The sequence below is a fragment of the Misgurnus anguillicaudatus genome, chromosome 24 (assembly GCF_027580225.2).
Source record: "Misgurnus anguillicaudatus chromosome 24, ASM2758022v2, whole genome shotgun sequence".
Taxonomy (NCBI): domain Eukaryota; kingdom Metazoa; phylum Chordata; class Actinopteri; order Cypriniformes; family Cobitidae; genus Misgurnus; species Misgurnus anguillicaudatus.
The window spans coordinates 8169428-8181981 of record NC_073360.2 but is presented as its reverse complement, the minus strand read 5'-3'; the positions used below and the strand labels follow the sequence as shown (position 1 = coordinate 8181981).

Sequence of the window (12554 nt, the reverse complement as noted above, 5' to 3'; positions counted from 1 at the left end):
ATAACATATAAAAGATACATACAAATTTAAAATAGCAATCAAAAGCAATACATTTAATTTCATTAAAAAATTTAACGTTTTTACAAAGAATAAAACAGAAATAAAAGTGCAGTCAGTTTGAAGCAGCACAGTGCTCATTTAGATTTAAAGGGCCCATATTATGCAAATTCCACTTTTACAAAGTGTTAGCAGTGTGTGAACATAACCACCCTACAATGAAAAACACCCTCTCCTTCTTTATTTATCCCCATTAAACTAAATCAGTATCATTAAACATGCTGTTTTGATTCTCTTGTTAATGTGATGTCACACTGATAAAGATCCACCCACAGACACTGACTGTTTAATTTTACCCAAAAGCTTTTCTATGGCTGTTTCTTTATTCCAAGAACAGACTTGCGTTCTCGTGAAGACTGGTCTTGCCAGGCGACCTTGGAAGAACGAACTCAAAAGGTCGCGAGAACACAGAATGCAACTGTGAGAATTGAGATGTGTGCGACCTTCCTGTTGGTCACATGACCTCCGCAGATTTCAGCGCGCAAGTCTGCACTCGATGCTGACCCACCATGTTTTGAGTGAACCCTTGGTATTTCTAACTGATTTGATCCTTATGATCTGAGTTACCTGTTAGGTTTATATTTAGTTAGTATATTTGTCATGTATTTCGGTCCTTAGCCATGAAGTGATTTATAAACGAGTAATAATACTTTAAAATCTATTGTAAATGTAACTGGAAGCCAGTGTAAGGACCTCAGGACTGGAGTGATGTGCTCAGATATTTTGGCAGCAGCTGTCAAATGGTCAAAGTCCATTGCAATAATCCACCCTGCTGGTGATGAAAACATCTATAATTCTGGCAATACTGTGAATGCAATGTTTGTACTGTAAGTTTATTACAAATGTTAAAATATTTCTGTAGGCACAATCTAATTTGTGCTCAATAATGAAGTACAAGCACATGATTGAGAATAGAGTGAATAAATGGACTGATTACATAACGGACCGCTTTCTTGAAACACAGTGAATAAATCTGTGTCTGTACAGAAGAAGGGTTCAGTCCGGGTGAAATGTTTGTAAATCCATTACATTCAAGTTACAAAATGGTTAACACAAGTGGAGTGTTTTGAAAAAGGTTATCAGATGTTGGTAAGCGTTTTCTCCTAAAGTCATAATATGAGAGCATAGTTTGGTGTTAATGTTGTGTAACATACAGAGAAGGTGTGTCCACAAGTCATGAAACAGGTGAGTAAGCTCACTCGAAAGCGAAATGATAGAACTGATCCCTGATGAAACTGACAACCCAATACTGGACCCATCAACTGAAGTTAAACACATGACTGCGAGAACCAGGATGAGCAACAACAATACAACTAAAGACGGTCGACAGTGTCTGCACTGATTTTGTTCAGATTTTGTGCAGCTGCTTATGGAGTGTCTGTGTGCACGGCATGAGATTTCTGGAATGGGTCCGTCTCTCAGTCCTCTGATGGTTACATGAGTCCAGTGTTCCTCTATGAACTCTTCTGCTCGTGGTGTATGATGAAGGCAAGGTATCTCAGGCAGCACGCTCTCATTTAATACTTTCAGACGTTCCCTCAGCTCATGGGCCTTCTCTAGATAAACCAGTGGACGCTCTTCGTCCTCAATACTGGAGCTCAGAGATATCAGCTCGCTATGTTCTACCTGCAGCTCCTTAAGTCGCTCGATGAGTGGGTCGTACGTATGCGTCAGCTGCTCGCTCGCCCCGTCGAGAGCACGCCCAAACTCTTCCCGCTTCTGGGCGAGGATAAGCTCGAGACCTTGAAAGAAACGCGATACAACCTCTCGGTCCTTCTGAACGAGACTCTCGCTCTGGATCTTCTCCTGCTGTAGATCAGCTGCCAGGCTGCAGATCTCCTCCCACCGGTCTCCTCTCAAACACTTCAGCAACTGGGCCTGAGCAGCTCGCTCTTTCACGTAAGCGGTCTGGAGGTCATCAATGGCGTGGCCTCGGTGCTGACCCACAGTGAGGCAGAAGCCACATATGAGCTTGCGGTCCTGAACGCAGTAGACGTTCAGAGGCTGATGTGGATGTTCGGGGCATAAAGGAGAACGGGGCCGACCGTCACGTTGATACTTCTCTACGATGGCACGCAGGCAGACGTTAACCGGAAGCGCGTCCACGCCGTCGGTCGGCAACTCCGCTACGCTACGGCAGTTGGGACATTTGAGCGGCAGGCGAAGAGGTCGCCAGATGGAGAAATTCACAGAGACTTGCAGCACGCTGTCCAAACAGCTCTTACAGAATGTATGGGAGCAGGGCAAGACTCTCGGGTCACTGAAGAGACCGTAACACACTGAACATGTTAAATCCTCCTCCAGGTTATCCATCATGAGGGACAGCAGCAGTTTCTCCTAAGGACAAAAATCAAATCATGATGAATGTTTCTGTGTCTATTCATGTCTCCTAAAAATCCACCCGTGTGCAGACGTACACATCTATTACAGGAATATAATGAATACGTCTGTGTGTTTATCTGTCTATGAACACTGGAGACATTTAAAAATGTAACTTTAATAATGTAGAAAATACAGGGCAGGATATTCAAGTTGATCAGTTTGGCATTGTTAAGACTGACAGAAGAGAAGAAAGAAAGGTTCCCTACCGGGAGTTCTACTGTAGCTGTCTTGAGTTTTAAGATGTGCTCAACTTTACACGGCGCTGCAAGAACCGAGACACACATGACGTCAAAGTACTGCGTGAACTATTTGAGAAATCATACGGAGGAGTCTAATTTAGCTATAAATGGGCTATATAAAAATATTTTATTTGAATGAAGTCTTTGATCAGACTTACCAATTGTTAGAATTTCTATTTGTGATTGTCAGTTATGAACGATAGGTCAAATTAAATTGCTAGCACGAACTTGAAAGAATTGGGGGGGGGGGGCGAAGGGCCACTGCAACAAATATCTTATTGGGCCTGCCCTGCAAACTTTTAATGAAACTTGACAGCCCTGCAATTTGTATCATTCATTCTGGCACTTTTTAAATTTTCATTTTTAGACGAATTGTCAGTTACAGGTTATAGACTAAATATGGCAAGAATAAAAAAATCTTAAAAAGGTATTTGCTCTTTTTTTCTCACTAATAATATTGGAATTGGAACCAGGAATCGATAAGAGACAGGATTTGATCAGCGGAATTGACATCAGAATCACTCAAATTAAAACGATACCCAACCCTATCGTCCGTTCAGTTTTACGACATTCCAATTCCGAATCAGTCTTTTTGCTGCCAGTTGCGCAAGCAAAACCGTCACAGCTAGGCAGTCCCTCCAGAAAAACGCGATCGCGCGATATATTGCATAATCAGTCAAAGTCCGCATATTTATGCGGGGCTGCATTTTTTCCAAATACGACGCACTTTCGCCGCATTAATTACATCTGCGCACAAAATATGCGGGGCTTGCATGATTTCATAATCTCCGCATTTTTGTAGCAAAAAGTCACATATATATTAGCAGAAAGTTGAAAAATTTTGCATTTACTTCCCAAAAGCGCAGCCGTGTCCTCTGTTGCCATGGGAACACTATGAAGTGACGTGATTATGTGACGTGAACATCATTGCAGCTTTTGCAAGTTTCCGCAGTTTTTGCAAGTTCCGCAATTTTCGCAAATCCCCACAATTCCATCGCATAAATTGCATAAATATCCTGCATATTCCATCGCATTTTTTAAGAAAACGTGCCGCAAAATCGAGGATTTTTGCCCGCAACAATCACAAAAAACTGTGTTTTTCTGGAAGGACTGGCTAGGGATTCACCGATAAATTGGCCGATTATGCTTGCTATGCTTCTCAAAGAATTACGGTGAAATGCCGCTACATCCAAAAGCCAGAGGTTGCTTTTTCAAATGCATGTTATAATAAACGACTTAAACTAACAGTGATTAGATTGATAAGGACTTAACTGATCAAAAGCCGTAGTACATGAAATAGCTGTGCATAAAATCGGCTGTGCAATTCAGAATAGTTATCGGCCAGGGATTATTAGTGTATATCGGGATTTATCGTTGCATCCCTAGTCACAGCCACGTTCGCAGTGGAAGCAGCTACCTGTTATCCAATAGCTGCATTAATTAAATTCTGTACCCGGATCCGTGACCTGTTTGACATTTTATTAGACATCTAACATAATGAGTCTAAGGGGGTTGCACACCGGACGCGTCGCGTCTAGGACAACTCTGATGTATCGTAAACCAGAAGTGCACATTAAAGGCGGAGTCCACGATGTTTGAAAAACGCTTTGGAAAAGGAGACGGGCCGACTAACAAAACACACTTATAGCCAATCAGCAGTAAGGAGCGTGTCTACTAACCGACATCCTTGCCGGGTTGCGTATGTGTGGCAACCCAATACTGGACCCATCAACTGAAGTTAAACACATGACTGCGAGAACCAGGATGAGCAACAACAATACAACTAAAGACGGTCGACCGTGCCTGCACTGATTTTGTTCAGATTTTGTGCAGCTGCTTATGGAGTGTCTGTGTGCACGGCATGAGATTTCTGGAATGGGTCCATCTCTCAGTCCTCTGATGGTTACATGAGTCCAGTGTTCCTCTATGAACTCTTCTGCTCGTGGTGTATGATGAATGCAAGGTATCTCAGGCAGCACGCTCTCGTTCAATACTTTCAGACGTTCCCTCAGCTCATGGGCCTTCTCTAGATAAACCAGTGGACGCTCTTCGTCCTCAATACTGGAGCTCAGAGATATCAGCTTGCTATGTTCTACCTGCAGCTCCTTAAGTCGCTCGATGATTGGGTCGTACGTATGCGTCAGCTGCTCGCTCGCCCCGTCGAGAGCACGCCCAAACTCTTCCCGCTTCTGGGCGAGGATAAGCTCGAGACCGTTACGTCTAGGACAACTCTGATGTATCGTAAACCAGAAGTGCACATTAAAGGCGGAGTCCACGATGTTTGAAAAACGCTTTGGAAAAGGAGACGGGCCAACTAACAAAACACACTTATAGCCAATCAGCAGTAAGGAGCGTGTCTACTAACCGACATCCTTGCCGGGTTGCGTATGTGTGGGGCGGGTCTATCAACAGAAGGTCCAGATTCTATTGGGGTAGGGGCGTGTTTGTTTAGGTGATTTCAAATATCAACATTGGCTTTCAAACATCGTGGACTCCGCCTTTAAATAGCGCAAGCTTAGTCAGATAGCGTCTACTTCAAAATGCTAAGTATACATTAGCAGCCAATGTTAATCGTTAATGATTTGGAACAAATATGATGTTATTTAATGTTAAACTATGTGAGTGGCGCGACAGGGATTTGAGCAACTTCCTGAGTCAAAGCTGGGCGCCGCGGACAGGTGCCACCAGTCGGCGCCGGTGTGCGTATACTCATAGAAAACAATGTGTTCGATTTTTTAGAACGGCGCAGCGCTGAGCTGCGCGTCCGGTGTGCTACCCCCTTAAGAGCACTTTATTTTGAGATCTGTTCAAATAAAAGATCATGTAATTTGGGTGAAAGTGCAATGTGTTTATTTTTTAATTAAAATAAAGTGGATTTTTGTTTGTAGCCTATATGCTGTCAATTATAGTTATTAGAAAGAAAATCGCTATTGGCAGGTCACACCTACAGAAAAATCAAAAATCGCCCAAGAAAATGGCAATTGGTGCATCTCTACTTAAGATAAGTCTTGGACTAGACTTAATGGGGCATTCACACCAACGGTCCAACGATTTGCATGAGTAGATAAAATACAAAGTCAATGCAAAGACGCAAATTGGGCGGCGCGATTGCCGCGAAAACGCACAATTCGCCTCAAACGCGCCTTTGCGCAAGTTAAAAATATTTAACTCAAGCGAAAAATTCGCATGACACAAAGTTAAATCCCGCGAGTAATCTAGAGCGAGCAACGCGATGCTACACGTTTGGTGTGTACGCAGCAATAGCCCTGTCCTGGAACTGCACAACAGAGTTCATACTAGAATATTCCCTATAACATTACAGTAAATGGAGGATAGATTGAGATTTTAGGTGTAAACTTCAGTTTATATGTTTATGCATGTTAAGGACATTTACTGAAATCTTCAGCAGATTAATAAATGTCTTTTGAACAGCAATGAAATGATGAACGTAAGAGAATTTATGTTTTCAGCACTTTAGATAAATGTAAAAACAAAACATTAACTGCTCATTATGTCTCAAATCTCATTGATTTTTGTGTTCCTAGTGATTAAATGTCATCTGATATTTTTATTAAAAAAAATTTTTATGAGGATAAAAGAAATACTTTACATCTTAACTTAATATATCACTGGGAACTTAACAAAAGACTCCAGCTTTGCTATTGTAAAGTTTTGGTCAGTATCAGAGCTCAAGTATTAATGTTTAAATCAGTTGTTTATTGGGCGTCTGTGTGTTGAAACTGCAGAAGGCCTTTTAGGGTTTTGCAAGAAATGTGTTCACCCTGGAAACACCAAACACCATTGTGATGATATCTACACTACTTATGGACTGTTGTCATGCTTTGTTTAGTTAATAATCACAGTATAATGGCAAAGTTATAAAATCACAGGTTAAAGCACGTGTGAACACAGAGATGATTGAACATAACAGACAATATAAAGCGCACACACACAACCTACACTGATAAGTGTGGATAAAGTTTAAACACCAGGAAGTGTCTTCACTATTTGAAAGACTATCAAATATCATCACAACACAAAGATATATTAAAATCATGATGTGTATAAGAGAAATCTATACAGAGATGCGCGCGTGCCCCTGTGTTTATTAATGGGGCATTTAATTCTACTGACTGTATGACGGCATTATAAATAAATATGATAATATTCAAAGTCATAATGTAAAGGACTTAAAAACTATACATAAACACGTAAAGTTCTCCTCACAAGTGTACATTAACAAATAAAATTCATTGTGGGTAAAAACGCAATGATATGTTTGAATAACAGTTGAGAAGTGAGAGAAATAAACAAACTAACCGTGACAAACTGCAACCGCTCCACAGCTACACGAGACGCGCATGCGTGGAGAGCTACTCTCTCCACCAATCCAATCTCCCGTTTCATCAACCGATCAACGCAACAGGTAGCTCATCCTGAGACGAGAGATGTGATTGGTGGAAAGTTGCTCTTGAAATGGTGTCTACGGTTTGATTCGCTTAAGACTGTTAATCCAGATTCCGCTTGAATTATAATATGAGCTTCAAAATGAAAATCTGACTGTAAGCGTCTGCCAAACGACAAATGTTTAGAAAGATATGTGACTTTGTCCGTTACGAAAATTAACCATGGTTTTACTACAGTTTATAAAAAACACAAGGTTACTGTAGTCGATAAAAAACATGGTTACTACTCAATGACCATAAGCCAGAAAAACACGGTTAATTTTCTTAAGGGGAAGTTAATGGAGAGCCAGTCTACTCATAATTTCAGGGAGTCATTACATCTGCGTGTGAGCTTCATAATAATAATAATAATTAATATTACTCACTTTATTAGAAGTCAAATTTATTTATTTAGCTTTTTTGCAATGTTGCATCGCTTTAAAGCAGCCTTTTAATATAGACTAAGAAAAAACGGAAAAACTTTTATATATAAAGTACATAGAATAGATTAGAATATTGAGGGTCGTTTCCCGGACAAAATGCATATTTAAACTGCCTTAAAGGGATAGTTCACTTTAAAATGAAAATTCTGTCATCATTTACTCTTCCTCATGTTGTTCTAAACCTGTATGGATTTCTTTTTTCTGATGAACACAAAAGAAGGTATTTTGACAAATGATGGTAAACACACAGAAGATAGTGACTATTGACTTCCATAGTAGGAATAAAAAATATAATGGAATTTAATGGGTAACGTCAACTGTGTGCTTACCATCATTTATCAAAATATTTTCTTCATAATTAATCACAATACTTAAAAAATATTTTTTTTTCTACTATGGTCACTTACTGCTGTGTGTTTACCATCACCTCCCAAAACATCTTCCTCTGTGTTCATCAGAAAAAAGAAAACCACACAGGTCCAGAACAACACGAGGACTAGCATGATGATGACAGAACTTTCATCTTAAAATGTACTATCCCTTTAATTAAAAACACCTTGTACTGACATATCTTTACATATATCAGTGCCTTTCGAGATGCACACCAGTGTTGTTTTTTGTAGGGTATGTTTGTAAAAACTACTTAAATGTCCTCAAATAACTAAGGCCTAGTCCTGGATTAATCTAAACCCTGTCCAGGAAACTGACCCATAGTATTTTTTGCTAGTTGTATTGTCCTCATAAATAGATTATAAGATGTTCTACCATAGGCCTTGTTGAATGCTCTGCGCCGTGCCGCATTACCACCTTGGGTGTGCAGTATTTTTTGAATAATTTAACAGCCTGTCGTTTATTATTCCTTGCAAAAAAAAATCGGTAGGCCTATATGCTTTTTCTTCACCTATTGGACATTTAGTCAATATGATAACAGGCATCATATAAAACCAAACATGCCTTTCTGTCTTACATGGAAATAGCTCTTAAAAAAAATAAAATATATAAAAGCAGGAGTTTGACATTACATAAGAATTTGCAATAATACCATGAATAGCAGCATAAAAAGCATACAGAAAATATAGCAATATCAAGTGCACCACACACCTACAAAACTTAAACAGTGACATCTTTAAGATTGTAGCCGGACCATTACAAAAAAGCTATATTACCAGAATTGACCAAACCGTAAGCTTAATGTCAGCAAACCAACAGGGCAACAAGCAGCAAGAAACCAGAACAAAAACCTTGTGAGATACCAGACTTAAGCGAGAGAGTCAGTTCTCCAATGACATTGGTTAAAATAGAAGCTTAAAATAGTGATTATTCACTTTAGATTGGCTTTAAACTGCCGGGTATGTTTTTGTGGCAGATGTGACTGAAAAATGATTTAAACAGATTGTGATAGGTTGTGATTTTTTGAAGGTTGGTTGAATAAAAATGGCATATAGGTATGAGGTATAATTATGTATTGTAAAAATGTTGATTTTGAGGCAAATGTCAAGTCATAGAGAGTAATGTTACTGAGTGCAGCTATAACATCAAACTACTGTTACAAAGAATAGATATTTTGATTTTTATTTAACTTGGCTGGAAGTTCACACAAAAAGCGTACACAACCAGGCAAATGAAGCAGATTGTGCAGGAGATTAATAAAGAAGACCATTTCATATTGCTTCTGGGTGACACAGGAAATGGCTAAGCTGTTGATTGTAGTCATAAGTTGGGCATCACGAGGATAGGCATCAGGCAGAGCCGGAACTGGGTCTGTGGGTCTCAGGTGTCCTCGGAGACCCGAGGATAAGACCAGGGGAGAACACAAACCGATAATAGCGTAGAGGCCACTTGCATGAAATGCTAAAGCCATACAAAACAATAGATGTGTGTGCCCGGTTCCGGTCAAGCTAACTTTTGCGTCATAAATATATTTAGAAGCTAAATTAGGTGAATGCTTGGTTTAAGAGACGAGTTATTGGTTGATACCTTTGATTAATTTGACTATCAAATGACAGATTGATATCTAACATCACACCCAGGTTCTTAACTGTGGAAGATGAAAAACAGTGCAACCACCAACAGAAATGTTGTATACCACCATTTTTGTTTTGAGCTTTATGGTTTAATAATCAATACCTCTTATCAGAATTAAGCAGAAGGAAATTGTTGGCCACCCACTCTTTGATATCCCTAATACAGTCTGTTAACCTTAAAAACTGCCGGGTTTTGAGGAAATGTAGAGCTGGGTATCATCAGCATAACAATGAAAACTGATGTTGTGTTTCCTAATAATGTCTCCTTGAGGAAGCATGTATAACGAAAAGATGATAGGGCCTAAAACCGATCCCTGTGGTACACCGCATTTAACCTGAGAGTTATATGACTTTCTTATTTACATAAACAAAGTGATACAATTGGATAAATAAGACTTAAACCAGGCTAGCATCTGACTAATAATTTTCTAGTCTATCTAGATTTGTATGATCTATGGTGTAAAAACCTGCACTTAGATCCTGTAATATGAGAAGTAATATTTCACAATGATCAAATGTTAATTTTTATTTAACTTTGCACCTCAAGAGACTTCTATAATTTCTGATGCTTTAAAACGTGTTAGTTTTGCAACTGTATTAAAAATAAGGAATTCTAGGATCTTAAAGATTCTGAGAAGTTTGCCAAGATCTGTAGACATGCTGGTTTTTAGAGCCTGTCTGTGAACACTCTCCCTCCATGCATCGCAGAAAACCTTTGTAGTCCCCATCTACTCTTCAGTTTTCTAGCTACCTTTTTAAATAGCAGAGGTGTGATGGTCATACCATGCCTGGGTTTTTTCTTTAATTCACGTCAACTTAAGTGGAGCAACGATTTCTAAAGCTTTAAGGTTTCTGTCACATAATCAAGATTAAGGATCAAAATCAAGTTTGTGTCACATGATTTCATTTGAAACCAGACTGGAAGGTTACTAATAAAACTCTCTTTAGTAGTAGATATGATTGCACTGCCTAACCGGTGATGTGGTGGTGGAGATATCTTATCTATATGTGGGTTGCAAGAGATGAGGCAAAGGTCTGAAATAACATCGATTGTAGGTAATATTTCTGTTATTGAGTCCGTATGACAGAATTAAGTCTAAGGTGTGTTTATGGTTATGTGCGGGTCCTGTCACACTTTGTCTAACATCCAGAGAGTTTAGATTATCTTCCTAGAGTGAACAATCAGCCTACTACTTTAAAGAGCACATGTTATACTTTTTTACTTTAATTATGGTGTATTGTGCAGTTTAAGCATAAAAAATAAATTTCAAAGCAAATAAGTTTTAAAGCACAAAGTTCACCCCAAAATTAGTTAATCTCTTTAACAACAAACACTGTTCAACAACTACATTCCTTCTTTGTTTATAGCCAAAAGTTTTATTCCAAACACACACATCACAATAAATCAATGCCAATAACTCTTAATGGCTTCTCCCAAAAGACGGATCAGTTCCCATTTTATTAGAATAAACTAATATTTAAAAGTTATATAAAAAGTAATTTAAAATACTATTTTGTATGCTTGATTATTGTCAATGTGTCTGCTGTTTACCATTTTAAAGTTTTGTATTGAAGCTACGATGTAGTTTAAGTACAAAGATTTCTGACATCATGGTATGCAGAGGTCACGAGATCAGAGAATGGAGCTGTAATCACTAACATGTATCCCATGACATTGTATAAAAATGCGAAACTATCTCCAAAATACATTTTATTATTAAGCACATTATTAAGGCTTCGCTAAAGCCAGGACTAGGTCTTAGTTAAATTAAAACGTTTAAACATTTTTTTATAAACATACCTTAGAAAAAGACATTACTGATGTGTATCTTGAGACAAAACAATGGCACTGGGATATTTTAACATCTGTATGTGCAATTTATTTTCTGTTTAGACAGCTCAAACACGTGTTTAGTCTAGGACTACCTTGTATGCCTTGCATGTGAAACCGAGGAGGGGATAAGTGTCCTGGGTAGGGTTGCACCAGTCGTTCGTAAGTTCTTACTTAAACTGGGACGTAAAGTCCAAACTAGAGGCTTAGTAACTACTAGCTAGTTTATAACTAACTCTGTCTGTACTTTATTCTGTTGCACCATTTGTTCTTAAGGCAGAACGTAGCTAGTAGGTCGTAAGCTCTCCGTAAAGTATTGCGTTGTCGCATAGAATGACGTCTATTTTTCTTAACCCAATCACAAGCCTTCTAATAGGTAAACAGGAAATAGTCTGAACATAATTTCATACTCAAAATTTGACTGGCCTAAACTGAAAGTTAAAAAAAAACGTTAAAGCATACGTTATCGAACTCAAAACATTACACTTTTAATTGAAAATATCTATCCCACACATGGAGGAGAAAATTAACAGGAAGAAAAAATTCAGTCATGAAGAATTTATTATTTTAATTGATGGATACAAAGAAAACAAAATAGTTCTTAAAAACTTGTTGACGAACTTGCGGCTCTTCATAATCAATTACGAGCTCATCGATGTGATCTAATCCAGCTGACATCTTATTCAGACCACTGTTCATGGACAGAGGCTTCCGTAATTATTTAGTTACAACGTATTGTTACGTTTAAACTAAGTGTAATGGTGCAACGCAAAAACATTTAGTAGTGCGCAAGTTGTTACTTAAGCCCGATTTACATCGTAACTATGCTACATTGTAACTTACGCACAGCTGGTGCAACCGGCGCCTGGACATTTTCCTAAGAACAAATTTAAACTATATATTTTAAGACCTTAATAAAAACTACATAGAATACTAACAAATAGCATTTGTTATCTGTAAAGCATAGTCTTTATGTTTTTATTTTTGTGTAGTTGCATATCCCACCTCGACTTAAAATATTATAATTTTTATGATATTTAAAAATATTCAAAGAGAAAATACACATTTTGGTCGTATCTTCAGGTTTTTACACATTCCCCCCTCTTACAAACTTGTGTTGAACATTTCACAAT

The 12554-nt window shown here is 38.5% G+C and overlaps 1 protein-coding gene across 1 annotated transcript; it reads right to left on the bottom strand.

Annotated features, from left to right (window-relative positions):
- Positions 1 to 249: 249 nt before the first annotated feature.
- trim59 (tripartite motif containing 59) lies at positions 250 to 7320 on the bottom strand. Its single transcript, XM_055195758.2, has 2 exons — positions 6999 to 7320; positions 250 to 2394 (listed from the first exon to the last, which is right to left on the bottom strand). Exons 1-2 carry the CDS (start codon positions 7083 to 7085, stop codon positions 1105 to 1107), a joined length of 1377 nt encoding a protein of 458 aa, XP_055051733.2. The 5' UTR covers positions 7086 to 7320; the 3' UTR covers positions 250 to 1104.
- Positions 7321 to 12554: the final 5234 nt, after the last annotated feature.

Bases quoted from the DNA above. Each gene is read 5' to 3' on its own strand.
- trim59 (XM_055195758.2), bottom strand. From the start codon at position 7,085: ATGAAACGGGAGATTGGATTGGTGGAGAGAGTAGCTCTCCACGCATGC. The intron at 2,395-6,998 runs GTTAGTTTGTTT...TTTTGTCCTTAG, and splicing joins AGCGGTTGCAGTTTGTCACG to GAGAAACTGCTGCTGTCCCT.